At 39.7% G+C, this 26,567-nt stretch overlaps 2 protein-coding genes and 1 long non-coding RNA gene across 12 annotated transcripts in view; all 3 read left to right on the top strand.

Annotated features, from left to right (window-relative positions):
• The window catches only part of CASP8AP2 (caspase 8 associated protein 2), a 35,073-nt gene extending 27,041 nt beyond the window's left edge, over positions 1-8,032 (top strand). For 6 of the 9 annotated variants that reach the window (XM_086317717.1, XM_086317712.1, XM_086317718.1 and 3 more), the window contains 4 exons: positions 407-3,536; positions 4,593-4,692; positions 5,361-5,447; positions 7,405-8,032. In XM_086317717.1, the coding sequence (XP_086173843.1) occupies positions 407-3,536; positions 4,593-4,692; positions 5,361-5,417 (3,287 nt within the window). In that variant the 3' untranslated portion in view covers positions 5,418-5,447; positions 7,405-8,032. The remainder of the gene's footprint in view (positions 1-406; positions 3,537-4,592; positions 4,693-5,360; positions 5,448-7,404) is intronic. The other 3 variants (XM_086317719.1, XM_086317713.1, XM_086317720.1) reach the window with 1 other exon arrangement.
• A 24-nt stretch (positions 8,033-8,056) lies between these two features.
• On the top strand, positions 8,057-9,427 carry LOC147366006 (uncharacterized). Its single transcript, XR_015133132.1, has 2 exons — positions 8,057-8,328; positions 8,577-9,427. It is a non-coding gene; the product is annotated as an uncharacterized LOC147366006 (long non-coding RNA).
• Positions 9,428-13,288: 3,861 nt separating this feature from the next.
• Positions 13,289-26,294, top strand: GJA10 (gap junction protein alpha 10). Of its 2 annotated transcripts, XM_086317722.1 has the most exons (3): positions 13,289-16,791; positions 16,885-18,059; positions 24,868-26,294. In XM_086317722.1, exons 1-3 carry the CDS (start codon positions 16,614-16,616, stop codon positions 24,904-24,906), a joined length of 1,392 nt encoding a protein of 463 aa, XP_086173848.1. In that variant the 5' UTR covers positions 13,289-16,613; the 3' UTR covers positions 24,907-26,294. The 2 variants fall into 2 exon arrangements, with proteins under 2 accessions (XP_086173848.1, XP_086173847.1); XM_086317721.1 differs by having other exon boundaries at positions 15,254-18,059.
• Positions 26,295-26,567: the final 273 nt, after the last annotated feature.

Genomic DNA, 26,567 nt, shown 5'->3' with positions numbered 1-26,567 from the left:
CATTGAGCCTTTAGTCTAGATTTAGGTAATGCTTATTTATACAAAAAAGAGAATGGTGGGACAGATTGTTTCAAATATTCTTTGCCTGTTTTCAGATACTTCTTATTTAAAAACCATCATCAAATGGCATAGAGTAGATGATGCTGCTAACATCAAGAAATGAACAGTTGGTTTTGCTGGTTACCCAAATGATCAAACTGCACTATCATTATCAGGCACCTTCTCAGACCAGTAAAGATGAATCATATGATAAGTGTTAGACATTAACATTCTGCTTTTTTTTAAAAAAAGCTATTAAAATAACAAATTGCCTCAACATTTAATTTTTTGTTATATTTAACGTGGAAATGTTAAATGACAAACACTGATTGGTCATGTGGCAATACTATGCTTTTCTCTTTCACAGATGTGTTTCTACCAAATTCAGCTCATTCTACCTCCATGAGTCAGTCTGATCTCAACAAGGAAAATCAAAAGCCAATATGCAAATCTGACAAATTTGCAGAAGCAGACTCCCATAAGAATTCATCTTTAGATGAATTAGAAGAAGGAGAAATTATAAGTGACAATGAAAAACCTGAACCACAAAGAAGTTTTGACAAAAGTGCCAAACCAAGAGCTTCTACAGAAGTGCAGAACACAAAAACTAGCCCAGAAAGTAGGAAAAGCTCTGTGCGTTTGGATAAAGACAATAGGAAGATATCCTCTATGAAAATGCATCAGACCAAAAGCAGATGGAACAGAAGACAAAGTGAATCTAGCAGATCTTCAAAAACAGAGAAGAAAGAGAGGTCAATGAGCACTTCCAGCCTGGAAAAAATAGTTCCAATCATCGTCACACCCTCTTCTGTCCGAGAGATTATGCACATGTTACGAATGATAAGAAAACATGTAAGGAAAAATTATATGAAATTCAAGGTAAAATTTTCATTAATACAATTTCATAGAATTATTGAGTCAGCAATTTTGAGTTTTACATCACTAATTAAATACCTGGACTTGTCCAAAATATCTAAGTCAGTGACTACTTTACAGAAGAATCTCTGTGATGTTATAGAATCCAAACTCAAGCAAGTTAAAAAGAATGGCATCGTGGATCGTTTATTTGAACAGCAGCTGCCAGATATGAAAAAAAAATTGTGGAAATTTGTAGATGAACAGCTCGATTATTTGTTTACAAAACTTAAGAAAATCTTTGTAAAGTTTTGTGACTCCATGAATGTTGGCAGTGATAGTGACGAAGGAAAGCTTGAAAAGAAAAGTAAAGAGAAAGCACGATCTTCACACTGTCAGAAGGGGAATATAAACAACTTGGGCAAAGAAATGTTGAAAGAGAAATCCCCCAAATCAGAAGATTATGGTTCTTCTAAGTATTCAGTAGGTTGTAAAAAATCTGAGGAAAAACATCAAGAGCAAAAGAATTCCAATAGTAACACAATAAAGCATGACATTAAAAAGACTGCTAACACTTCCTTTGATAATATGAAGAATCCTCAATCTGAAGCGCATTCCTTGGAGCCAAACTGCCTGAGCACCCCAAAGCCAGGAAAAATTGAAGGTAGCGCCACAGAGGATACCCAGACATCCCAGCTTGTGCCTTTGAAGCCAGAACGCAGTTTTGAGATTCTTACTGAACAGCAGGCGTCTAGCCTTACATTTAATTTAGTGAGTGATGCACAGATGGGAGAGATATTTAAAAGTTTGTTGCAAGGTTCTGATCTTTTGGACAGCAGTGTTAACTGTAATGAAAAAAGTGAGTGGGAGTTAAAGACACCAGAGAAACAGCTGCTAGAGAGTCTCAAATGTGAATCTATACCAGCTTGTACAACTGAAGAGCTCGTTTCAGGGGTGGTTTCTCCCTGCCCTAAGATAATCAGTGATGACAACTGGTCCTTACTGTCATCTGAGAAAGGTCCATCTCTGTCTTCAGGGCTTTCATTGCCAGTTCATCCGGATGTGTTGGATGAAAATTGTATGTTCGAAGTGTCCACTAACATAGCTTTAAGTAAAGATAATGTATGTGGTTCAGAAAAGAGCAAGCCCTACATTTCTTCCATACTTCTTGAGGATCTAGCCGTCTCTTTAACAGTACCATCGCCTCTGAAGTCAGATGGCCATCTCAGTTTTTTAAAGCCAGAAGCTTTGTCTAATTCAACACCTGAAGAAGTTATTAGTGCCCATTTTAGTGAGGATGCCTTACTGGAGGAAGAGGACGCATCTGAACAGGATATTCATTTAGCCCTGGAGTCTGATAATTCAAGCAGTAAATCAAGTTGTTCTTCATCATGGACAAGCCGGCCTGTTGCTCCAGGCTTTCAGTACCACCCTAACCTCCCCATGCACGCTGTCATAATGGAAAAGTCCAACGATCACTTCATCGTGAAAATTCGGCGTGCGGCACCATCTACCTCCCCTACTCTTGTACAGAATACAGTGGCTGATGAATATCTGCCGAGAGTGGAAAAGGAAGCTGATGAAGCAGTGGAGGAAGAATATATTTCATGTCAGAACAGAGTTTTTAAATCTGTGGAGGAACTGAAAAATTCCAGTAAGAATGTTGATGGCAGATTAGTTCATGAGGAACAAGACTGTGTGATACAAACAGAAGTTCCTGACATATATGAATTTCTTAAAGATGCTTCAGGTAAAGTGAGTCAAAGTACCGAAGAGGCTGAAGAATGTTTGAAGTTGCATCAAGTATGGGAACCAAAAGTGCCTGAAAGCATTGAAGAATTGCCTCCAGTGGAAGAAATTCCACATTCTGTTGAGGATCATCTTCCAAGCACATGTATAGACCTCACAAAAGATCCAGTCACCGAGACCAAAAAGTTGGGGGAATTAGTAAAAGTAACAGTTTTAAATATTGATCAGTTGGGATGTTCTGGAAGTAGTGTGGATCAAAATGCTCCAGTATTAGACAATATGCAGCCTGAAACTGTTGATACTTTTATTGATTTGACACAAGATGTTTCAAGTGACAGTAAAAATGAAGGTAACCATCCTGCTATAGTTGTTGAAGACTTGGGGTGTCCAGTGATATGTGTCGATGAAGATAACTCGAAGGAAGAAAATGTGCAGGTGGCGAACAGGCCTTTGGAATGCGTCATTGAGGAGGCCTGTATCGATCTAACCTTGGAAGCTTCCAGTTTGGATGAAGTGAAAAAGGATGATTTAAACTCAGAGTCAGCATTGAATTCCAACAGTTCAGAGTTGCCTGGGATGTTGGATAACCCTCACAAAAAGAGAAGAAATCTTTCTGATCTAAATCCTTCTTCTCAGAAAAAACAGAGAAAGGAAACAGACTTAACCAGTAGGGAAAAGACCAAAAAAATTACCCAAGACTCTGGTGAGAATGGTAATGCTCATCGAAGGAAAGCCAGTAAGAAAAAGGCCCCTTCAGTGACTAAAGACCCCTCATCTTTAAAGGAAAGCCCAGGGACTAAGGATGCATCAGCAGCGTCTGCCACTTCTTTTACAAGCCTTTCTGCAAAGAATGTTATTAAAAAGAAGGGAGAAATTATAGTTTCGTGGACAAGGTAAGAATCTTAAGAGACTATTAAATCACCGGGAAATTTTGAGACACCAGAAATCTATCATGTCATAGTTTTATCCCAACTTAAAATACGTAAAGGGATCACTTCAAAAATGGCCAAAGTTGGTAGAAAATACACTCTAGGATACAGCCCAGCTGTACTGTAGAACAGTCTAGAGCAGTGGTTGTTGACCAGGGATGTGTACTGGCATGATGGACAGAACTTTTCACTATGTTTACCTCACTTTTTCAATGGAAAAAAGAAATCTTTCACTCATAAGGGACCTAGTGTACACAAATTTTCTTTAGAAAGGAGGAATGACAGGTGGTGAATAGGACAAAAAGTGTGAGTAATTTGAGTTTTCCCCTGAAATTAGAAGTTTCAAAAAAAAGTTTTATAAGTTTTGTTGTATTTTAATGTGAACTTAAAAATGCAGATGTAAAGACCGCATTTCAGATGTAAAGGCAACCACAGTTGTGAATCATTAAGCTAGAGGAACATGATCTCCAGGCTGGCTAGAGTGTATAATGATACTGAATTTTCTTGAAATTGGGATCAGTTTTAATACCTCAGTCCTCCATGCTTTCATTTCAGGTAACCTGTAGATGGTAAAATCTCAGAGATTGTAATAACAAACATTGGTTCAGACCATGTAGAAAAAGCAAAGCTCTAGGGATCAGAAGATCTGAATTCTATATTACTTTTTGGTTCTTCTCACCTATTAAGTCTGTGATCACGTTTGGGCCCTAACTTTATTAGTACTATTTACACACTACAGGTAGAATTTTAAGGAAATCTTTCATTCTTATTGTTAGAAAATACATTAGTGTATTTGTTTTAGAAAATTTGGAAAATATGTATGAACTCAAAGATTAAAATCATCTATAATCTTATCTCTCAGATAACCATTGTCCATTATTTGAGTATATACACTTTTCCTTTTTTGATGAGTTTTAACAAAAATGCCAATTCTTATTAGTAGATATTAAGAAAGTGGACTTTTTTTTACCTTTCTGTTCTAACTTACAGAAACTAATTAAACATTTTTTCCCCCTTCAGAAATGATGACCGGGAAATTTTATTGGAATGTCAGAAAAAAGGGCCATCATTGAAAACATTTACTCATTTAGCTGCTAAGTTGAATAAAAATCCATATCAGGTAACTACCCAAATTTTACATCTCTATTGTTTCACAGATGGTACTATTCTAAATACTTGGATTTTATTTTTAATGTGTTTAAAATAAATATATATTTATTAGCTAATGTCTTTAAAAGTATTGCTCTTTGGAGAATTCCCTCGTCATCCAGTAGATAGGACTCTGTACTTTCATTACCAAGGGTGTGGATTCAGTCCTGGTTGGGGAACCAAGGTCCTGCAAGCTGCACAGTGGGGCCAAAAAAAAAAAAGTATGGTTCTTCATGTTCTTCAGGTAGAACTGTTAAAAGCTTGGTGAATGTGGAAGAAATTTGAAACAATCCTAATTCTTTTTTCTGTCATTTTACCATTTACTTATTTGATCTCAAGCAATTTTGTAATGATACTTTCTTGCTTAAGAAAGTTTAATATTGAAAAGTTAAATAGCAGTTACCTTTATTATGAAGATACTTTGTTTTTCGAAACATTACTTTACCATTATTATTAAGGGTAGCTTTCTCTGTCTTTAAATGTTTTCTTTTTTTTTTCCACAAATCAGAAGGCTGACTTTATTTTTTTTATTTTTAAAAAAATTTATTTATTTTAGATGTTTTATGAAAATATTCATCAAAGATACAAAAATATATTATCTCAATATTTACAATTAACCCTCATTTTAAAATTTTTCAGGTCTCAGAAAGATTCCAGCAGCTAATGAAGCTCTTTGAAAAGTCCAAATGCAGGTAGTTAATGGTTACACTGTAGGAGGCTAGTAAAGTAAGTGTTTGACACAGTACCTATTCGGTTAATGGCCTGTTAGTCACTGAAGATGTGAGTGGTGGGTGACAGACATCCAGTTGAGCTCATGCTTCAGTCACAGGTTGGAGGATGATTGCTCATAAAGTCTTCTAAGTCACCTATCTTAGAAGGTGGGACGTGCTCAGTGAAGCCTGCTGCAGTTAGATTAGGATAGCCTCTCTCCTCCACCTTCTGTATGCTCATGAGTCTAAGGCGGGGGCAAATCCATTTGATGATTGATAAATTTTTATAGATAAAGAAAAGAAAACATTCTTGAGGGAATTCCCTGGAGGCCCAGGGGTTAAGACTCTGTGCTTCCACTTCAGGGGGCCTCAGTTCGATCCCTGGTCGGAGAAATAAGATCCTGTGTGCCATATGGTGCAGCCAAAAGAAAGAAAAGAAAACATTCTTGAATAGCAGTGTATTTCATAGCCAGTGAAGTCTGTGCAGTCACTGTAATTTAACATTTTTCTCATTTTTAATTGAGTGCTAAAATACTTTAAATACAAAACATACATTTAAAAACATGAAATCCATTGTCATCTGAAGAGGTGACACAATTTACCACATTAAATTATTAATAATGTACACAAACATGTTTCTTTAAGCCATTCTTGTACAGATTTATTAAGGCAATACGTATCAGATTTTTTTCTTTAAGGCCTAGGCCAGTTGCCTAACTATTTTGGATTTTTCTGTAAGGAAAACTGTAAAGATATTTAACAAATCACTATTTTTCAGTTGATTTGTAGTCATAGTTATTTGAATCCAAAACACCCAACTTTATAGGTAAATCTTAATAAAAACCATATTTGGACATTGATCTCATTGTGAGGATTCTGAATATTTTTGAGTTATAAAAATCTGTTCTTAAACTTAGTATGAATTACTATCTTTTAGATAATCTGTTAATTTCAGTATCCTCTTAGAGCAACTAGTTTGTTAATGAAATCTTCAAAAGATACTTAGTAGTTTATGTGAAGTTAAAATTCTATATATGTAATTCAGAATGTAAAATTGAATACTGGGGAATTTGAAGAAAAAACTTATTCTAAAGAACCTTAAAAAAATAGTTTGATGTGAAAATTGCCTGATTATTTTTCAGATTCATTATAAATAAATTTAAATTTTTTCACTACCTTTAGGAAATTAAACTGTGGTTTTATCTGAACATTGTTATAAAATGTGACTTCCATTCTCTTTTTGAAGATAATGTCCATTCATGAAACAATTAACTTGTATCTGGAAGTGATGTTTATTAGTTTGAAATTTCCAAATTCCATTGCAAATGTACAATTTTTTCATGGATTTGATACTTGACATTTTATTTGCTTGCATGATAGCACAAATAGTATGTTATTTCATTACTAGTTTGTTTCTTTGCTGATTTTTTTTCTTCAAGTACTATCAGTTCAGTTCAGTCGATCAGTTGTGTCCCACTCTTTGTGACCCCATGAATGGCAGGACACCAGGTCTCCCTGTCCATCACCAACTCCCGGAGTTCACTCAGACTCACAAGTACTATAGTCTCATTAAATTCTTGTCAAAAGGAGAGTGTAATGATAAAGTTACCAACCTGATTCTGTAAAAAGCTAGTTCTTTAACCACCAGTATTATCTAGGGCTTCCCTGGTGGCTCAGATGGTTAAGAATCTGGTTGCAACAAGGGAGACCCAGGTTCAATCCCTGGATTAGGAAGATCCCCTGGAGAAGGTCATGGAAACCCACTCCAATATTCTTGCCTGGAGAATCCCATGAACAGAGGATTCTAGCAGGCTAGAGTTCATGGGGTTGCAAAGAGTCTGACATGACTAAGTGACTAACACACACACACACGCACACATTGTCTAAGTAGAAGTCACTTGAAAGAACAGCACTTTATGAAATGATCATATCAGAAAACAGAATCATAACTTTAGCATTTTCTTATATTACAGATAAGTTGCTGAGTTTCTTGGAGTCTTAATTGATAGTGCATACTACACAAAAGCTTGGAATTCTTCATGTTTTTAATGGAGCAGGAGAGGGCAGTTTTATGACATATTTGATTACCAGATAATAATCTGCATTTGTTATTACTTGCTGACTCTTAACTTCAGGCCAACATGGTCAACTTGTTCCTGTCATCAATGTGACTGCTCACCTGTTACTGGTCAGAATATTTATTTCTAAGCAGGTTACAACTTACTATTAAGGTAAAAGCAACAATGAAACAGTACTGAAATCTTAGTTTTGATATTTCAAAGAAATGACTTTCTTTTCTAGATTTTTAAAAATAGTTTTGTAGCATTTTAAACTTAACGATTAGTTTGTTTCATCCATTTTTATTTGCTTTTGTAATTGCCTGTCCTCATTTTGTTAAATTGTAAAATAATTTAAATAGTGTATCTGTAAATATGTATAATTATAATGATGTAAAATACTTTGTGTGTATATGTGTGGGTGTATACACACACATGAATGGCTGTGCCTAGCCAAGGATTTTTTTATTTGTATAAAACTTTTTGTATAAAGTTTGCTTTCATTACCAGTAATGTATAAATAAAACCATGTAAAGTTCTGTTATATTCTGATTAGAATGTTTCTTTTATTGTGTATTAGAATGTTTTATTGTGTTTAGATAGTAATTAAAATGGAAAAAAGATAAAATGCCCAGGGTCCTTTGGGGCTATTTTGAAGTGGTTCTTGGTGGAGGCGTGGCTGGCTAAATGTGCTGGAGTAGATTCATTGGAGCAAACCAGTTGCTTTTGCCTGCTTTGTCACAGCAGGTACTGGTACAGTGAACAGTGCCCCAGGGGTCCTCACAGACAAAATCAGGGCAGTGCAAAAGTTCCTTTTGGGTGAAGATCTGGGAAAAGCAGGTAAGGATTGCCTAACTATGCATTATTTATCCATCCCTCTCTCTTCAGACTGATGGTACTGGTAGGTTACAGTCTAGGCTTGGGGCTCTGAAGTTACTGAGGAAATTGCCATTTCTCCCAGTTTCTGCATGGGAAGGAAGCCCTGATCTAAACAATTACTTGGTAGATAACAAACTGAAATAATGAACTGGGGTTGTATAGTTCTGGGCCTGTCTGCCATAAAGCTTGTCTTTTCCCCTTTCTTTCAGTCCTCAGCCTAGCCAAGCCCTCAGCTGGCCCTTAGCCCTTCTTCAGTGCATACTGTCACTCAGAACCCTTACTACCGGGTAAATGGGTTCACAAGCCAAAGTAAAGAAGCAACTAAGAGATACCACTGAATCACAAGAAAACAAACTGGATTACATAAGACCATAAAGATCTAAGATAAAGCCAATAAACACTAAAAGGAAAAAAAGATTTTGGCAGTGTGGTGTAAGAAATAACCAAGTAGAAATATAAAAAACATTTAAAATAAAGGTAAAATGGAATGAAAATAGAGTGGATACAGATGCATCTCTACAAACAAAGCTAGTGGAGGTGATGGAATTTCAGTTGAGCTATTTCAAATCCTCTGAAAGAGCTGTACTCAATATGCCAGCAAATTTGAAAAACTCAGCAGTGGCCAGAGGACTGGAAAAGGTCAGTTTTCATTCCAATCCCAAAGAAAGGCAATGCCAAAGAATGTTCAAACTACTGCACAATTGTACTCATCTCACATGCTACCAAAGTAATGCTCAAAATTCTCCAAGCCAAGTTGCAACAGTATGTGAACCGTGAACTTTCAGATGTTCAAGCTGGATTTAGGAAAGGCAGAGGAACCAGAGATCAAATTGCCAACATCCGATGGATCATTGGAAAAGCAAGAGAGTTCCAGAAAAAGATCTACTTCTGCTTTATTGACTATGCCAAAGCCTTTGAGTGTGTGGATCACAACAAACTGGAAAATTCTTCAAGAGATGGGAATACCAGACCACCTGACCTGCCTCCTGAGAAATCTGTATGTGGGTCAAGAGGCAGCAGAACTGGACATGAAACAACAGACTGGTTCCAAATCAGGAAAGGAGTACATCAAGGCTGTATACAGTTGTCCTGCTTATTTAACTTGTATGCAGAGTACATCATGTGAAATGCCGGGCTGGATGAAGCACAAGCTGGAATCAAGATTGCTGGGAGAAATATCAATAACCTCAGATACGCAGATGATACCACCCTTATGGCAGAAAGCAAAGAAGAACTAAAGAGCCTCTTGATGAAAATGAAAGAGGAGAGTGAAGAAGTTGGCTTAAAACTCAACATTCAGAAAACTAAGATCATGGCATCTGGTCCCATCACTTCATGGGAAATAGATGGGGAAACAGTGGAAACAGTGAGAGACTTTATTTTCTTGGGCTCCAAAATCATTGCAAATGGTGACTGCAGCCATGAAATTAAAAGACTTGCTCCTTGGAAGAAAAGCTATGACAAACCTAGACAGCATATTAAAAAGCAGAAACATTGCTTTGCCAACAAAGGTCTGTCTAGTCAAAGCTATGGTTTTTCCAGTAGCCATGTATGGACATGAGAGTTGGTCTATAAAGAAAGTGGAGTGCCGAAGAATTGATGCTTTTGAACTGTGGTGTTGGAGAAGACTCTTGAGAGTCCCTTGGACAACAAGGGGATCAAATCACTAGATCCTAAAGGAAATCAGTCCTGAATACTCATTGGAAGGACTGATGCTGAAGCTGAAACTCCAATACTCTGGCCACCTGATGTGAAGAACTGACTCATTTGAAGAGACCCTGATGCTGGGATCATGGCAGGTGGTCCCATCACTTCATGGGAAATAGATGGGGAAACAGTGGAAACAGTGTCAGACTTTATTTTTGGGGGGCTCCAAAATCACGGCAGATGGTGACTGCAGCCATGAAATTAAAAGATGCTTACTCCTTGGAAGAAAAGTTATGACCAACCTAGATAGCATATTGAAAAGCAGAGACATTACTTTGCCAACAAAAGTCTGTCTAGTCAAGGCTATGGTTTTTCCATTGGTCATATATGGATGTGAGAGTTGGACTGTGAAGAAAGCTGAGTGCCGGAGAATTGATGCTTTTGAACTGTGGTGTTGGAAAAGACTCTTGAGAGTCCCTTGGACTGCAAGGAGATCCAACCAGTCCATTCTGAAGGAGATCAGCTCTGGGATTTCTTTGGAAGGAATGATGCTAAAGCTGAAACCAGTACTTTGGCCACCTCATGCGAAGAGTTGACTTATTGGAAAAGACTCTGATGCTGGGAGGGATTGGGGACAGAAGGAGAAGGGAGATGGCTGGATGGCATCACTGACTCGATGGACGTGAGTCTGAGTGAACTCCGGGAGTTGGTGATGGACAGGGAGGCCTGGCGTCTGCGATTCATGGGGTCGCAGAGTCAGACACGACTGAGTGATTGAACTGAACTGAACTGATGCTGGGAAAGATTGAAGGTGGGAGGAGAAGGGGATGACTGAGGATGAGATGGTTGGATGGCATCACCGAGTTGATGGACATGAGTTTGAGCAGACTCTGGGAGTTGGTGATGGACTGGGAAGCCTGGCGTGCTGCAGTCAATGGGGTTGCAGAGTCGGACACGACTGATCGACTGAACTGATGATATGAATCTAGAAGTGGGATGAAGGACATAAGTAGATGTCCCAGCATTCAAGTAACACACAAGGTCAGAAGAAGAAAAGTTAAAGATTGAGACACCATAGGGTGCCCGATGGCAAAAAGTACCCCATATCTAGACACGTACTGAAATTAGGAATATTAAAGATAATAAGAAAAATCTAAAGACTTTTAGATAGTAGATCATTGTGCGAAGAACAGGAATCATACTGACCTTACTCTTTTGAAGGGCAATGCTTGCTGTAAGAAAACTATTTTTAAAGTATTAGAGCTAAAAAAAAATTTTTTTTTTCTCTAAACCTCTTATAGTTTTCTTTATTCGGATTAGACATTTCATTTATAGCAGTTGTTAATTTATATTGTTATTCACATGTGAAAGTTCAGTAAGATTTATCACTCAAAGATCCACATTGTAAACATTTTTGAAGAGAGTACTCCATAAAAAAAAAAAGAAGTGCAGAAAATGTTTCAAGAGCTAGGGGTTGAGTGAATTACCTGATATCTTGGTGATGTGTGTCTAGGCAGACCTCAGGGATATTGCAGGTTTGGTTCCAAACCACTGCAATAAAGCAAGTCATGAGTCTTAAGGGGATCTCGCTTCTGCCCACAGGAGTTTATATCACCAGGTGTGAACAAAATGACATTGTGATTACTGGAGACCATTGAGAGCACAAAAGCGGAGGCTATGAACCTGTGCCTCTTTCTCTACCCTGAGATGTTTATTCTCGCTAACCTTTCTGTTCCCTTCTGTTTCATACCTGAGTGTGTTTTAAACCTACTAATGACTCCACAGATTCAGCAAAACTTTTGGTGTAAAAGTAGGACTTTTAGAAAAATAAACAAAACCAAACTTGTCTTCTATGACAGTGAATCCTCAGCCTCTGGTATGCTAATTTTTGCTGAACCCTCGGGTGAGTTTTGATGAAGCTCAACCCAGTGGTGCTCCTGTGTTTCCCACAGCTGTGCAGTGCCAACATTACTGACCTCATCAGAACATTTCAGTTACTTCTTGAGGTTTGTAGAGTTATTTGTTCTGTGCCTGTCTTAAAGATAATTCACTTAGTTGCTCAAAGTCTTAAAGAGTAAAGATTAGATTGATTCATATGCTGAAGACTTTTTAAAAAATCAGATGTATGGTTGCATTTATTTATTTATTTTTTCTTTCTAGCTTGAACATTTATTTTTTTGAGTAGGTAACACATTTAGAGAATTCCGTGTAAAAGTATTCATCTCACCTCTTCCTCATCATGTTACCTTCCCTTGAGGCACCTAATGTTAGGTCTTATTTTATATACCCTTATAAACATATGAATTTAGTATTTGGATTCTGGTAAAATGCATTTAAGGTTTTAAATTCATTACTGTGCAGGTGAACTTTAGGAGTAAATGTCAAGGGCTTTCTTGGACAATATACCCAAAACTATGCAAATACACATATTAATACATTGTGTGATTTCACCTCTAGTTAATTCTGTCAGTTTGTACTTGAGGCTAGTGTGCCAGGGTAGTGGAAATTTAACCTCCCCACCTCAACCTGTCTACCTGTCATTATCATCCTTTCTTTAAAACTAAATATATGGGCAGATGATACTTAGGAATGATTTTATGTACTTTCTATATATTATATGGAAAAGACCAGGCTTAGAAGTTTGCCTCAGAGCTGTGACTTGAAGCCATTCTTGTGTTCTAGTGACACCACTGCTCTCAACTCCTCTAAGGTGACAGTAAGATTATGTACTCGAGATGTGACGAACGGAAGATTCTGCAGGGCTGGGAGTTAGAAGATCTGGTCTCTGTTTGCCTTGGGCAAATCATTTGACCTCGCTGAATTCAAACACTTTATAAAACTTTGAGATGGGTTTCTAAGGTTTTCAGATTCTCTACTGGAAAAAATAAATTTTTTCCTGAGCTGCCTGTTTCAGCCTAATAGAATATTGCTAGAACACATAATCTACAGACAGGCACAGCCCCCTCTTGGTGGTCTGAAAATGTTTAATTTCCTTTTGAGCTCTTTCTCCTTTCAGCCTGACATGATTTGCAAGAACACTTGGGGTTTGATTGTCACTCTATTATTACTTGTTCCCATTTGGTGAGGCCAGACTTGCCCCAGGCAGCTCTTGATGAAATTGGACATGACCCATTGATCTGTGACATCGATTCACAGAGCAATCAATTGACTGAAAGAAATGCACTGAAATTCAAATCACTGTAATCACCCACAAATGAAAAAGGAAAATTCTCATTTGTTTCACTTTTCATTTCCAAATATGGTACACTAGGAGGGGCTCCAGCCTCATGCCAATTAGGAAAAAACAAGAAAATTTGAAAGCACCAAAGGACATCTTGACCTCAGGGGAGGACTAGGTTAGACTCCATTGATCAAAATTACTGAGCTTATTCTGAACTGGTCCCCACAGCCAGCAGGTCAGAGCCTTTATATCTGCAACCAGCAGCAGTTCCACTAATTAGCCACACATGGTCCAACTTGAAGGTTCTTGTAGCCCAGTCATTTTTTTATCTACTCCTAAGGTAAGTGGTAAATATATAGTATCTCTTTTGTTTGTGAGAAATACAGGAAATTCCTGTGGGGATACAAAGGTAATATTTGAAGTAAAACTCAGAAAAGGAGCACCAGCTTCTTTATATTTTATTTGATAATGAAAGAAAATTCAAGATTATTACTTGGACCTGAGGAAACAAATATTTGTCTAAAGGATCTCACTCTTGCATGCTAATATGCATGATTGCTTTTATGTTTCATGTATTTCCTATTTCCAGTTTTCTTGCTATTTAAAAATTATAATTTCTAAATTTTAAAGAGATAGTGGCAAGAAGAACATTAAATAGTTTAGGATTTCTAAATCGAGAATAAGTTAATAAAATGAGTTAGCTTTTTCACTTTCAGGTTTTTATATAAAATAGAAGCTCTAGATTTTTTTTTAAGTGCTAAAGGAGTTAGTTTTTAATAAAGAATAATGGCCAGATATTATTAAAGGAATAATTATGGGAAAGGACTGAAACTCTTTATGAGAGGATAGAACTTAGTAAATTATTGTTTCAGTTAGTGAGGCAATAGTACAAAATTTTATAATCTAACTTTTATTTGCAAGTGGTAGATATGACTACATTTTGAATTTTTGAATTTTGAACAAGTGATGAAGTAAAATACTGGAGAAGGAAGTGGCAACCCACTCCAGGGTTCTTGCCTGGAGAATCCCAGGGATGGGGGAGCCTAGTGGGCTGCCGTCTATGGGGTTACACAGAGTCGGACACGACTGAAGCAGCTTAACAGCGGCAGCGTGGAGTAAAATAGAAAAGACTCAATACCTCTGCTAGATTCTGACAGGTACCTACTGCTTTTAAATTTTATTTTAAAAGGTGTTTATGCATATGTATGTACATACAGGTATGCATTTATATAAATGTGTGTACTAGTGGAGAATCAGTCGTGCTTCCTTAGAAGTGTGTCCTTTATCTTTTTGCCTCTGCCTTCACGCTCTTCCTTCCACCCTCATGTTCTCCTACAGACCTCCAGTAACCTATATGAACTTCCTCATGTGTGCCTTCTGGGTCTTCTCTCCACACTTAGTCACATATATATACATCTCATATACATATATGTACATATATATGTTTATAGGACTTTATTCAGTGAGCTACAGATGAGTGAATTTGGAAAGAATTGACATCTTTATAAATGTTTAGTTTTCTAATCCCTGAGCATGATCTAGCCCCCCATTAAATTGATTTAAATAGTGGTATTTGATATTGTCAACTGTTCTTTCCTTGAAACTCTGTCCTGCTTTGGTTTCAGTGACTTCACCCTTATAGTTTTCCCCCTCTTTCTCATTGGCCATTTCTCATTTTCATTTGTAGACTTTTTTTACCATGCTGTTTCTCAGGGTTCTGCCATTGGCTTATTTTTCCTTTTTGTCCCTAGGTGATCTCAACCTATTCAATAATTATTTACAAATGCTTATTTATCTGTGGTTTGCATCTTTTGTTGTTATTCTCTAGACCCAAATACCTTCTGGACATCTCCACTTTTGCTATTCAGTTTTGTTGGGTAAAATCTAATTTTTTCCCTAGTTATAATTTCTGGTATTGATGTACTTAAAAAGCCTCCTTCTATTTCAACATTATAGGACATTCTCTTTAATTTTACTTCAATACTTCTATGGTTTAATTGTTTTACATTTAATACTTTATTCCATCTGGAATTTACTTTTGTGTTTGGAGATAAGTAGGGGAAATATAACAATTCTGTGGGTTTTTTTCCTCTTATATTTTTTATTTGATATTCATAACTTTTTCACTGTCCATTTTATATGTTACTGGGAATTCCTGGTGACTAAGTACTGTGAAGCCTGAATGAAGTATGTATTTATTGTTCATTGTTGAATTCCTTGCTATCTAGCACAATGCCTATATGATAAATTATAGTACACATTATTGAATAAATGAATTGTGGAAGGAGAGGATTGTTTCATTATTAGTTTAACTTAACACTTACCTGTTTTTCCTCTGTTTCTTTCATATCTGGAAGTCATCCACATTAGAAGCCTGTAAACCCTCAAGTATTTTAACCTCATTGAACCTTGAAAGATGTCTTGTTTTTTTCAAGGTGAACCCAATGACCCATTCATGTCAGCTATGCTTTGATTCTTTCACAGCTCCCAAGCTTGCTAGCATAGCAGTTATATTCACTTTTCTTCTAAGTAAGCAGAGCTTCCATGAAAATCTTCTGTTCAGATATGGCTTTGTAGATCTAATCATATGTCATTGCTGGTACTGCTTCTGAGCCTGCTTAATCTTTACTGCTACCCTGTGCCAGTTCCTGAGGGTTTATTTGGCTGAGTTCTATTCTCTCTACTTGTATTTTCAGTCTTGCAGTAGGAGCCATCGATAATATATAATGTGGATTACTTGGTTTTAATGTTGATGATTTTTCCAGTGATAGAGTCAAGGAGCTGAGTTTTTAAAAAGAAAAGACAATTCAGTTCACTCTTATTTATTGATGCCTTCATATGTCAAGATCAAAATGAAATAGCATCTCTGCCTGTAAAAAGAGTAGCTTTTCAGAAACGAGAACATAGGACAACTATCACAAAGCTCATTTTAGGCACGGTACCAAGTGAGTAATACAAGCACTAGTGTTGTATGAATTCAGACATGGGAAAATCCCTCTGACTTGAGATGGCTGGGGAAGACTTCCTAAAGAAGTTGAGACTTCTTTAAGACCCTGTAGGATGTATGGTAAATATGGCATCTCATATGTTAGAAAAATAAGCAAAATTATGGAATAGAATGTACTGTACAAATATGATGGCCAATGAGTATACTAGAATGACAGTCAACTTTGTGTAGGAGAGAAGAGGATAGGAAGGAATTGGGTTGGACTGGGGAGGGTCTTTAGTATTTTTTCCAAAACCTATTCCTTAGAAATATTTCAGCAAGCATGAACCATAAGTATTAGGGCTGGAAAATCCTTCATAGTTTTATTGACATGAAGAGAGGACCTGCTGTATTGATCGTGTTTTTATATATTATACCTGGATTCTATTAATCTTAGTGTTTTCTGTATGTTTCAGACATTAGTCTCTTACCATGGGGGATTGGAATTTATTGGGTGGCATCTTAGAGGACGTTCACTCCCACTCAACCATGGTGGGGAAAATCTGGCTGACCATCCTCTTCATTTTCCGAATGCTGATACTTGGTGTGGCTGCTGAAGATGTCTGGGATGATGAACAGTCAGCATTTGCCTGCAACACCCAGCAGCCAGGTTGCAACACTGTGTGTTATGATACTGCTTTCCCTATCTCCTTGATCAGGTTCTGGGTTTTACAGATCATTTTTGTGTCTTCTCCCTCTCTAGTATATATGGGCCATGCACTGTATAGACTCAGGGCCTTTGAAAAGGAAAGGCAGAGGAAGAAGTCACAGCTTAGAGCCCAGATGGAGAATCCAGAGCTTGAACTGGAGGATCAGCAAAGGATGGATAGAGAACTGAGGAAATTAGAGGAGCAGAAGAGGATCCAAAAAGTCCCATTGAAAGGATGTCTGCTGCGTACTTACGTCTTACATGTCTTGACCAGATCTGTGCTGGAAGTAGGGTTCATGGTAGGCCAATATATTCTCTATGGGTTTCAAATGCACCCTCTTTACAAATGTACTCAACCTCCTTGCCCCAATGCAGTGGATTGCTTTGTGTCCAGGCCCACAGAGAAGACCATTTTCATGCTCTTTATGCATAGCATTGCAGCCATCTCTTTGTTTCTCAACATACTGGAAATATTTCATCTGGGCATCAAGAAAATCATGAGGGCACTTTATGACAAATCAAGCAGTGAGGGCATTGAGGATGAAAGGAGACTTCCGTTCCATTTGAAAAAATATTCGGTGACCCAGGAGTGTATGACTTGCTCTCCCTTCCCTGAAAAAATCTCCCTACTTCAAGCCAACAATCAACAGCAAGTAATCCGAGTCAATGTGCCGAATTCTAAAACCACATGGCATATCCCACAGGCCAGGCAACTTGATGTAGACCCTTGCTATAGTAAAAAAGACTGGGCTGAGAAGAATCAGCACAACGGACAGCTCCATGTCCACAGCCCATGTCCCTGGGACGACAGTGCTAGAATTCAGCACCCAGGACAGCAGCCAGACCATTCTTTATTTGGCTTGCAGAATATAAGACCTCACTCCTGGCTAGGTACAAAGATGGCTCCTAGGCATTGTCCATCACATACAACAGGACCCTGGGAGCAGTCCCAGGACCTACAACCCTCAGGGGAACCTCTTGCAGACTTGCACAGTCACTGCAGACACAGCGATGGCAGCATGACAGACAGCAGGGTCCAAGAGGCAAGAGACAGATCTTACCCTGGCAGTCGCAAGGCCAGTTTCCTGTCCAGACTGTTTTCTGAAAAGGGACAGCTGTACAGTGACTCAGGAAGCTCCACTTCTCGAAATAGCTCTTGCCAGGGCTTTCCACACCGGGAAAACAGCCCCTCACTTCTGCCTGCAGCCCCTGGGCGAAGAACATCCATGGTAAGTAAGGTCAGACAATCTGACTGATCATGGAAATTTCATAAGAGGTGTCCCCCCTCTGGACTCTTCTTAGCCTTCTCTTCCTTTCTTAGCCTTCTTATCCCTTCTTAGCCTTCTCTTCCCTCCTTCTTTGTGTGTATATGTGTGTGTTGAGAGAGAGAGCGAGGTTAATTTATGGAGTGTTAAATTCATTCAGTACATTCAGTTAAGCTCAATTCATAAAATAAGCTTATTGAAAACTTTCTATCAATTAGTCTTATAAGTGCTGGTATATAAATGAATCACCATCTCTGCCACCAGAGCTCTCTGAGCCTGGATGGGAAATTAGGTAAACATATAAATGGTCAAGTGTAAGTGTGCATGTTAGAGGGTATAGTGGGCAAAAGGGGGAGAGGTCAGTTCTTTACAGACAGGTCAGGAAAAGCTTTATAGTGAAATTACTTTTGAAATGAGTCTTGAGAGATATGAGTTTCTCTAGACCTGGGAGGACTGGGGTACATGGAAGAAGGCTATCTCAGTACAAGGAGAACATGGACAAAAGCTGAGAGGTGTGATAAAGCAGAGCTGTCTGGGGGCCATGTGTGTCTGGAGCACAGGGTAGTAAGGAAAACTTCAGAGATAAAGAAGACTGGAGAAGGGGGCATGGAAGCTTTGCAGGGAGGCAATGGAGAACCCATAGTGCTAGATAATGTGTAACAGAGGAGTGCTTGGAATGGAGTTGCACTTTATAACATAATATGGAAAATATAAATCAGAGGAGGGATCATTTGTAACCTTGAGTTGCCCTTGTCTCACTAAGGAAGGAGGGTGTACTCCACTGTTTTAATAATTCTGGCATTTAAAAGTCATATACAAACATTTGTGACATATTCCACAAAGACTAAAATCAATATTGTATTGATTTTAATTCTGTTCTCTGAAAAGCCACAATGGAATAAACATTCCCTGGCTATCATAGGGCACAATGGATATTTACTGTGGATTCTTCTTGATTCTGAAAAAAGAGTGACTCATGTTTTACCCACTGCTTGCTTCTAAGAACTTTATTTTTCCCATTAAAAAGAAAAATCCCCCATGTTAATAGGGGAATTTCTCAGCTGATTTGCTTTGTTGAGCCCACACACTTGCTTTTTCCTTTGTTTCATTCTTTGTGTTAATAATAATTGAATCCCTCTACCCCAGTTTCATATCTTCTATGAATTTAGAGATATTTTCTTACTGCACTAATGCCATACCTTGAGAAGGAATCATCCTACCTAGACTTTCTCCCAAAATGCTTTTTCTTTTCAAATTTATACTCTTTTCTGGAGGTTGATTATATTTAGGATCATTGTACGGGTGCTTGGAACCCTATGCCAAACTATGGGAGGGTTTTCCACTCTGGCTTGAGTTAGTCATCTGAAGCTTAAAAAAAATCTCCAGCCCAGGACCCATCCAATTCCAATTAAACCAGAAGCTCTGGAGATGGGATGCAGGATCAGTGTTTTTAAAACTCCCTTGGTGATTGCAATATGCCACCAGGGTTGAGATTCACCATCTTAGAGTAATCTTGCCAGTGACCCCTGCTTCTTATCTGCATTTGTGAAGTCAGTATGACAATTTTCATCATTTTCTGTCTCTTGTACCTCCTTCCATGTGAGAGAAGCCTTTGTATTGGCAGAGAACTGAGGGAAGAACGGCAGTGTTTAGTTGAGGCAGATTTCTTCATCTCAGATTATATTTTGGGAGAGACAGGCCATGCTGCAGAACTTGGAGAAAAGACGATGAGGGTGACAGGCCCTCTTTCTATTTTCATCTTCCCCTTTCTTCTTTGTTATGTTTCTAGGAATTATAAATAATGCCTTCGGTCACAGAGCTTTCCTACTAATGGTCACTTTCCCCCAAGCCTCTTTCAGAGTTGACAGGCCACTGCACTCCCCAGATGGTTAGGGAGACTTGGAGATTGAGGTCACAGCTGTCAACTCCAGAGCACTGTGGCTGACACATCATACTTACTGCAAACAGAGGGAGCTTGCATGAGAAATTAGAGCAGTTGGGACTTACCCAGTGGCCAGTGGTTAAGACTCCACCTTCCAGTGCAGGGCAGGGGTTCGATCTCTGTGGGGTGAAAATTCGGTCCCACATGCCTCATGGTGCGGCCAAAAAAAGGAAAGACATTAGTGCATCAAGCAAAGGATTGTTGGCATCCACTTTCAATATATGGACTATAAACAGTTTTTTACACTGTATTAGGTCCCAGAGAACTGAATTTTTCAGGGTCAGTCAGATGCATTCTGATTGTAGCAGTTGGTGTTTCAGAATAAAATGAGTTCAAGTAGAGACCCCAGTTTCTTTGCCACACATTCCCCTTGCAGAGAACTGTCCTGCAAAAGAAATCTACTCTATTTTAAAAGGTCAGGAAAACCACCTGCAAGAGCCATGATTTATACTCCAAGACATTTTCCTTGACATCACCACTGAAATCTCGCAGTTTCTTCAAGTCTAAGCCTGTTAGTTATTGATTAAGTTTCTATCAAGTTTGATTCTTTAAGGATGGAATTCATTAGGCATGGAGAGCAGACTTTTAGTCCTTTTAGCCTGGCCCAGTGAGCATGGGGAGGAAGGCTGGTTGAGTTTTAGGAACCCATGCTCCCCTCTGTAATGGAGAGGGTATGGAATGGCATTCATCAATGAATGCCTTCACTTGTCAGAGGTGCTGTAAAGTAGTCATTCTCATGCCCAATTCTACTTTAAATCTGCAGGGAAGCTTTGAAAAATGGTGTAATAAGAACCTCTGCAGAAAGAGCCTGAGTACCAGTATTTTTAAAGCTCTGCCTTCCCTGGTGGCTCAGAGGTTAAAGCGTCTGCCTCCTATGCGGGAGTCCCTGAGTCAGGAAGATCCCCTGGAGAAGGAAATGGTAACCCACTCCAGTATTCTTGCCTGGAGAATCCCATGGATGGAAAAGCCTTGTAGGCTACAGTCCATGGGGTTGCAAAGAGTCGGACACAACTGAGCGACTTCACCTTCACCTTCACCAGTGATTCCAATATGAACTACCACTGTAGAGTAGGAAGATTTTGGCATTAGGAAGAAGATTGCCCTGTGAACACCTCTGATCTTTTGTGATGTTAAAGTGACGATAAAGAGCACTCTCCTGTAGCTCCACAGTGCTGAGGACCTTTGTACTTCCTAATCCCTCTGCCTGTGTTGCCCCACCTACCCAAGGACCTCAGTGTGACTGATGGTGTGAGCTGTGTGCTAAGGTCCCAGGGAGCACTCTTGGGGCGTGATCATGGAGGGGAGAATTAGAGATGATGAGGTTGAAATGGGCAAGAGCTGATATGTCAGGCTTTATAGGCCATGGAAAGGAATTCGAGCTGGATGGCACAGGAATGGTGGTGGTCTGATACATATATATATTTAATTAATTTACTTATTTTTGGCTGCACTAGGTCTTTGTTGCTGTGTGTGGGCTCTCTCTAGTTGTAGAGAGTGGGGGCTGCTCTCAAGTTGTGGTGTGCAGGCTTCTCGTTGCAGTGGTTTCTCTTGTTGCAGAGCATGGGCTCTTGGGTACGTGGGCTTCAGTAGTTGTAGCACGTGGCCTTTGTTGCTGCAGGGCTTATGGGATCTTAGTTCTCACACCAGGGACTGAACTCATGTCCCCTGCATTGGCAGGTGAATTCTTAACCACTGGACTACCGTGGAAGCCCATGATACATATATTTTTAAAATCACTGTTTCTGATGAGCCTATTGTAGAGATGCTGTAGTCTGAATGTTTGTCTCCCCCAGATTCATATGTTGAAACCTTATCCCCCAGTGCAATGGTGTTTGAAAGTGGGACATTTGGGAGGTGATTAGGTCATAAGGATGGAACCCTTTCGAATGGGATTAGAGCCCTTTTAAAGAGGGCATCAGTTAGTTCCCTAGCCCACCCACCATGTGAGGGTACAATGAAAAGATGACCATCTATGAGCCAGGAAGAAGGCTCACACCAGACGCTGAATCTGCCAGTGCCTTCGTCTTAGAATCCTGAGTCTCCAGAAATATGAGCAATACATTTCTATTCTTCTTTTGTTTTTAAATATTTATCTATTTTTGGCTGCATTAGGCACTCAGGATCTTCCATTGTGCACTTGGGCATTCCAGTTGTGGCCTGCAGGCTCCGTAGTTGCTGCGTGTGAGCTTTGTTGCCCCGAGGAAGGTGGGATCTTAGTTGCCCAACCAGAGATCAAATTAATGTTCCCTGCACTGGAAGGTGGATTATTAATCACTGGACTGCCAGAGAAGTCCCTACATTTCTCCCCAGTTTAGGGTATTTTTTTTAATAGCAGCCCAAATGGCCCAAGACAGGGGATAAGAGTGCAGTCAAGAGACCAGCTCGGAGGCTTGTATAGTGCTCAGGTAAGAGGGGAGTGTGACTCACTCCAGGGGTACTACTATTATTGGTTTGAAAGAAGAGTCTTTTTTCTTAGTTTTCAAATTAAAGTTATACATGTTCATTGAAAAACATTCAATCAATTTGGCAAAACTAATACAATTATGTAAAGTTTAAAAATAAAATAAAATTAGAAAAAAAAAAAAAAGAAAAACATTCAATCAGTATAAAAGGACACCGAGTAAAATGTGAATCTGACTATATGAGGGTTCATCTCTCACTCTCACCTGGACTCAATTCCCATTTCCCTCCACCAAAGGCCATCTCTGTGAACAGCACAGGCTGTGTTCCCCTACCTCCCTCACTGCATTCATAATCTGTCTTAGAGTACAAATATATGTCCACATATATTTGTTATATGTTTTCAAAAATATAAATGTGATCCTGCTGTAGAGATGTCTCTGCCATTTGCTTTTGATTAATTAATGAGATGTCTTGGGAACTCTTCATTTCAGTACCCATGGAGATGCCTCAGTTGGATATGCTTCATGCTTTTCCATGAGATAGGTGAACCATAAGATACTTAATGACGACTTAGCCATTCTAACTTTTTTCTACTGCAAACAATGTTGCAATGAATGTTTCATACATACTTTGATAGGTACCTGCTGCTGCTAAGTCACTTCAGTCGTGTCCGACTCTGTGCAACCCCATAGATGGCAGCCCACCAGGCTCTGCTGTCACTGGGACTCTCCAGGCAAGAACCCTGGAGTGGGTTGCCATTTCCTTCTCCAATCCATGAAAGTGAAAAGTGAAAGTGAAGTCACTCAGTTGTGTCAGACTCTTCTCGACCCCATGGGCTGCAGCCTAACCAGGCTCCTCGGCCTATGGGATTTGCCAGGCAAGAGTACTGGAGTGGGGTGCCATCGCCTTCTCTGTGATAGGTACCTAGAAGTGGAATTATTGGTTTTAACAGGCATGCATATTTTACATTTTGATAGATGCTGCCAATTTTTGCTCAGGAAGGACTATGCCAATTTATCCTCTTTCCAGCACATTAGCACTTTTTATCCACACTCAGACATTATCTATCTCCACACTCAGTCATTATCTATCCCCACCCTCAGTCTGATAAACTAGAAATGTTTCCCTTTGTTTTACTTTAAATTTCCATGATCACTAGTAAAGTTGTTCCTATGTTTATTAGCCATCTGTATTTCTATCATGAATTATCCTTGTCTATTTTTCTGTTGAGATATTTGTTTTTCCTGTGGTTTCTAGGAGCTCTTTTATGGTATTATATTAATGCCTTGTCAATATACACATTGTAAGATTTTCTCCCAGTCTGCTTATTTCTTATCATTGTGTATGGTGTCTTTAAACTTTTAATATTGTACTAAATCTAAAATCTCTGTGACTTCTAGGTTCTTTGCCTCATTTGAGAAGGTCTTTTTTTGACACAGCATTATCAACACGGGTAATTAGATGGATGTTTGGAGGGCTGATTGTTATAATTTATTGAACTTTTTACTAGAGAAGTTTTCTATAATATATCAGTTGCCAAAGAATCTAAAGAAGAGGGAGCAAGTCTCCCATTTTATGGAGTCCCTGATTCTGGTCTAGACACTGACATGGGTTTCCTCATTGTGACCCTGTGATTATTTCCATTTAAGAATAAGGAAGTAGATGACTTGTCCAAGTCATACAATTAGGATGTGGTAAACCACAGTCTTTGGGACACAGCAGGAACATAAATGAATATTTATTGAATGAGTGAATGAGCTGAAATTTTACTCTAAACTTGTCTGACCCAACCCAAGTTCCTTTTCCCATTGCTGCTTCTTGCTCTCCCTGTGAAAGTGATAGTCATTCAGTTATATCCAACTCTTTGTGAGCCATGGACTGTAGCCCTCCAGGCTCCTCTGTCCATGGAATTCTCCAGGCAAGAATACTGGAGTGGGTAGCCATTCCCTTCTCCAGGGGATCTTCCCGACCCAGGGATCAAACCCAGGTCTCCTGCATTACAGTCAGCCTAAGTGTAGTGTATTTTTAGGATCGATTATTACAAAATGAATCATCTACATTTGGATCCATGTTCCCATTCCACATTATTGCAAAGTCAGGAACTCTGGCTAGTTGTGGAGGGGACAAAGATGGAGATTAGGAAAAGGTTGGCCTTTTAGTTTTAGACCTGGATTTTGGACACAACAAGCACAACTGGAAGAAGAGGAGGAGATGGCAGGTGGGATTCAGATCTTACGCTGCGGCGCTGTCTGGGAACAGAACCTCTTACCTGGACATTCTTCTCTGGGTGATGTGGGGAGGGGACTATCTTCTGTAGAGGGTTTTGTTTGGATTTAGGATATTTGTGACACACACAGAGTCTTGGGTGGGTGGGCAGAACTAGTTTTTACTAGCCCTTCTGAGTCTGTTTTGTTCGTTTTGTTTCAGAACATGCTTCTAGAACTTTCATCTATTATGAAAAAATAATCCATGCCTGGGATCAGAAAAAATGAACCCAGGAGAGAGCTGGCATCTGCGAAATAAAAGTTGTATGTCTGTGAGCCCAAACTGCAGGAGAAACTCAGAACCATCCCCTCCGGAACCCCTGGTCAGGCAGTGGCTGTGCATCAGAAGCTCCCAGCTGGGCCCCCTGACCTCTGGGGTCAGCCTCTCGCTGCCCTACTTGGCCACACTTCCTGAAGCTGATCTGATGCTCTACGTACACCAGGGAGGCACTCTATTCCATCAGAGAAAATCTAGGGGCCAGAGCTGCCACCTGAAGGGAGGAGAAGTGGGATGTACTACCCTCCCGGCCAGCAGCCGACTCCGCAGCAGCAGCAGTTTGGACCCTTGAACATGGGTCCAGAGCAGCCTGGGAGCTCTGCCCGCAGCCTGGGCTCAGCATACTTCCTGTCTGTACACAGGAGGTGGGAGGGGAGATTCTTGTTTTCTTCCTCTCATCACCTTGGCATTTCTTGGGGATGAAGCAGCTGCATCTTCATACCTACATGCTATGACATAAAATATGGATGACAACGCTGGTGAACACTGGCATTGCATGACTTTATCGTTCTGTTGGACTCATACATCATCAGTGGTGATGCCATGACTGTGGGCCAACAGGTGCTGGTGGGATCTCATTACTGACCTCCAGAGGAGAGACTGGAGTTGGCACCACTTCCTCCTGCACCCCACCCTCCCAGGGGCCCCGAGCCATCCAGCAGAAAGCACTGAACACTTCTTATAGAGCATGCTGTGATTCCACTAACTCTCCAATCTGTGAGGCTGGTTGGTTGAGTTCTGAGAATCATAAAGGTGGGGTGAATTCCCAAGGCAGGAGACACTTAGCTCCTCCATCCTCCGTCTCATGGCCAGACTCTCCTATCTCTGGCCACACACCTTCTAACAAAGGTTTCAGGTTATCAGGAGAATCAATTCGTTCCAAAGGCACAAAATCCGCACTCCTTAGCCTGCACATGGAGCCTTCATGGGCTGGCTCCTGCCTCACGTTCATTCCCTCCCTCCTGGTATCTCCTGTACTCTCTGAGTAAAGCAGATTGCCCTCCCAGTGTGACAGACCAGCCCCCAATCTGTTGAGAGCCTGCACAGAATAGAAAGGTTGAGGAAGGATAAATTTGCTTTCTCTACTTGAGCTGGAATGTCAGTCTTCTCCCTTGGACTGGGACTTACATCATTGACTCTGCAGTTCTCAAAACTATACCACCAACTTCCCTGGGCCTCCAGCTAACAAAAGATGTAGATTGTGAAATTTCTTAGCCTCCATAATTGTATGCATCAATACCAACAAATCATCCAGTCGATCAATCAATCAACCTGTATCTGTCTCTCTAATAAAATCTCCTATTGGTTCTGTCTCTCTGGAGAACACTATCCTGGATAACTGCCTGGGGTGTTGCAGAAGGGAGCTCAGCACTGGTAGGGGCTGGTCTATGCTTTTAGCCCAAATGGCTCCTGAGTCTTCTGTGTTCTGAGTTGGCAGAGGAGGAAATGAGGTGTGGAAATGTGAGTCAGTGTTCGGTCTTTTCTGCAGGGAGTTGGTAAAAGAGCGTGTGAAAACCAGGAGGATGAAAATGATGCCAGGGCCAAGCCCAGTTAGGTACCATTTTCAGGGGCATTCCATATTCCAG

Source organism: Bos grunniens, chromosome 9, assembly GCF_055505025.1.
Source record: "Bos grunniens cultivar Pamir isolate PY7600 chromosome 9, Bosgru_T2T1.0, whole genome shotgun sequence".
In the NCBI taxonomy this organism is placed as follows: domain Eukaryota; kingdom Metazoa; phylum Chordata; class Mammalia; order Artiodactyla; family Bovidae; genus Bos; species Bos grunniens.
Note: the sequence above shows the minus strand (reverse complement) of the source record. Positions and strands in the feature narration are given on the sequence as shown.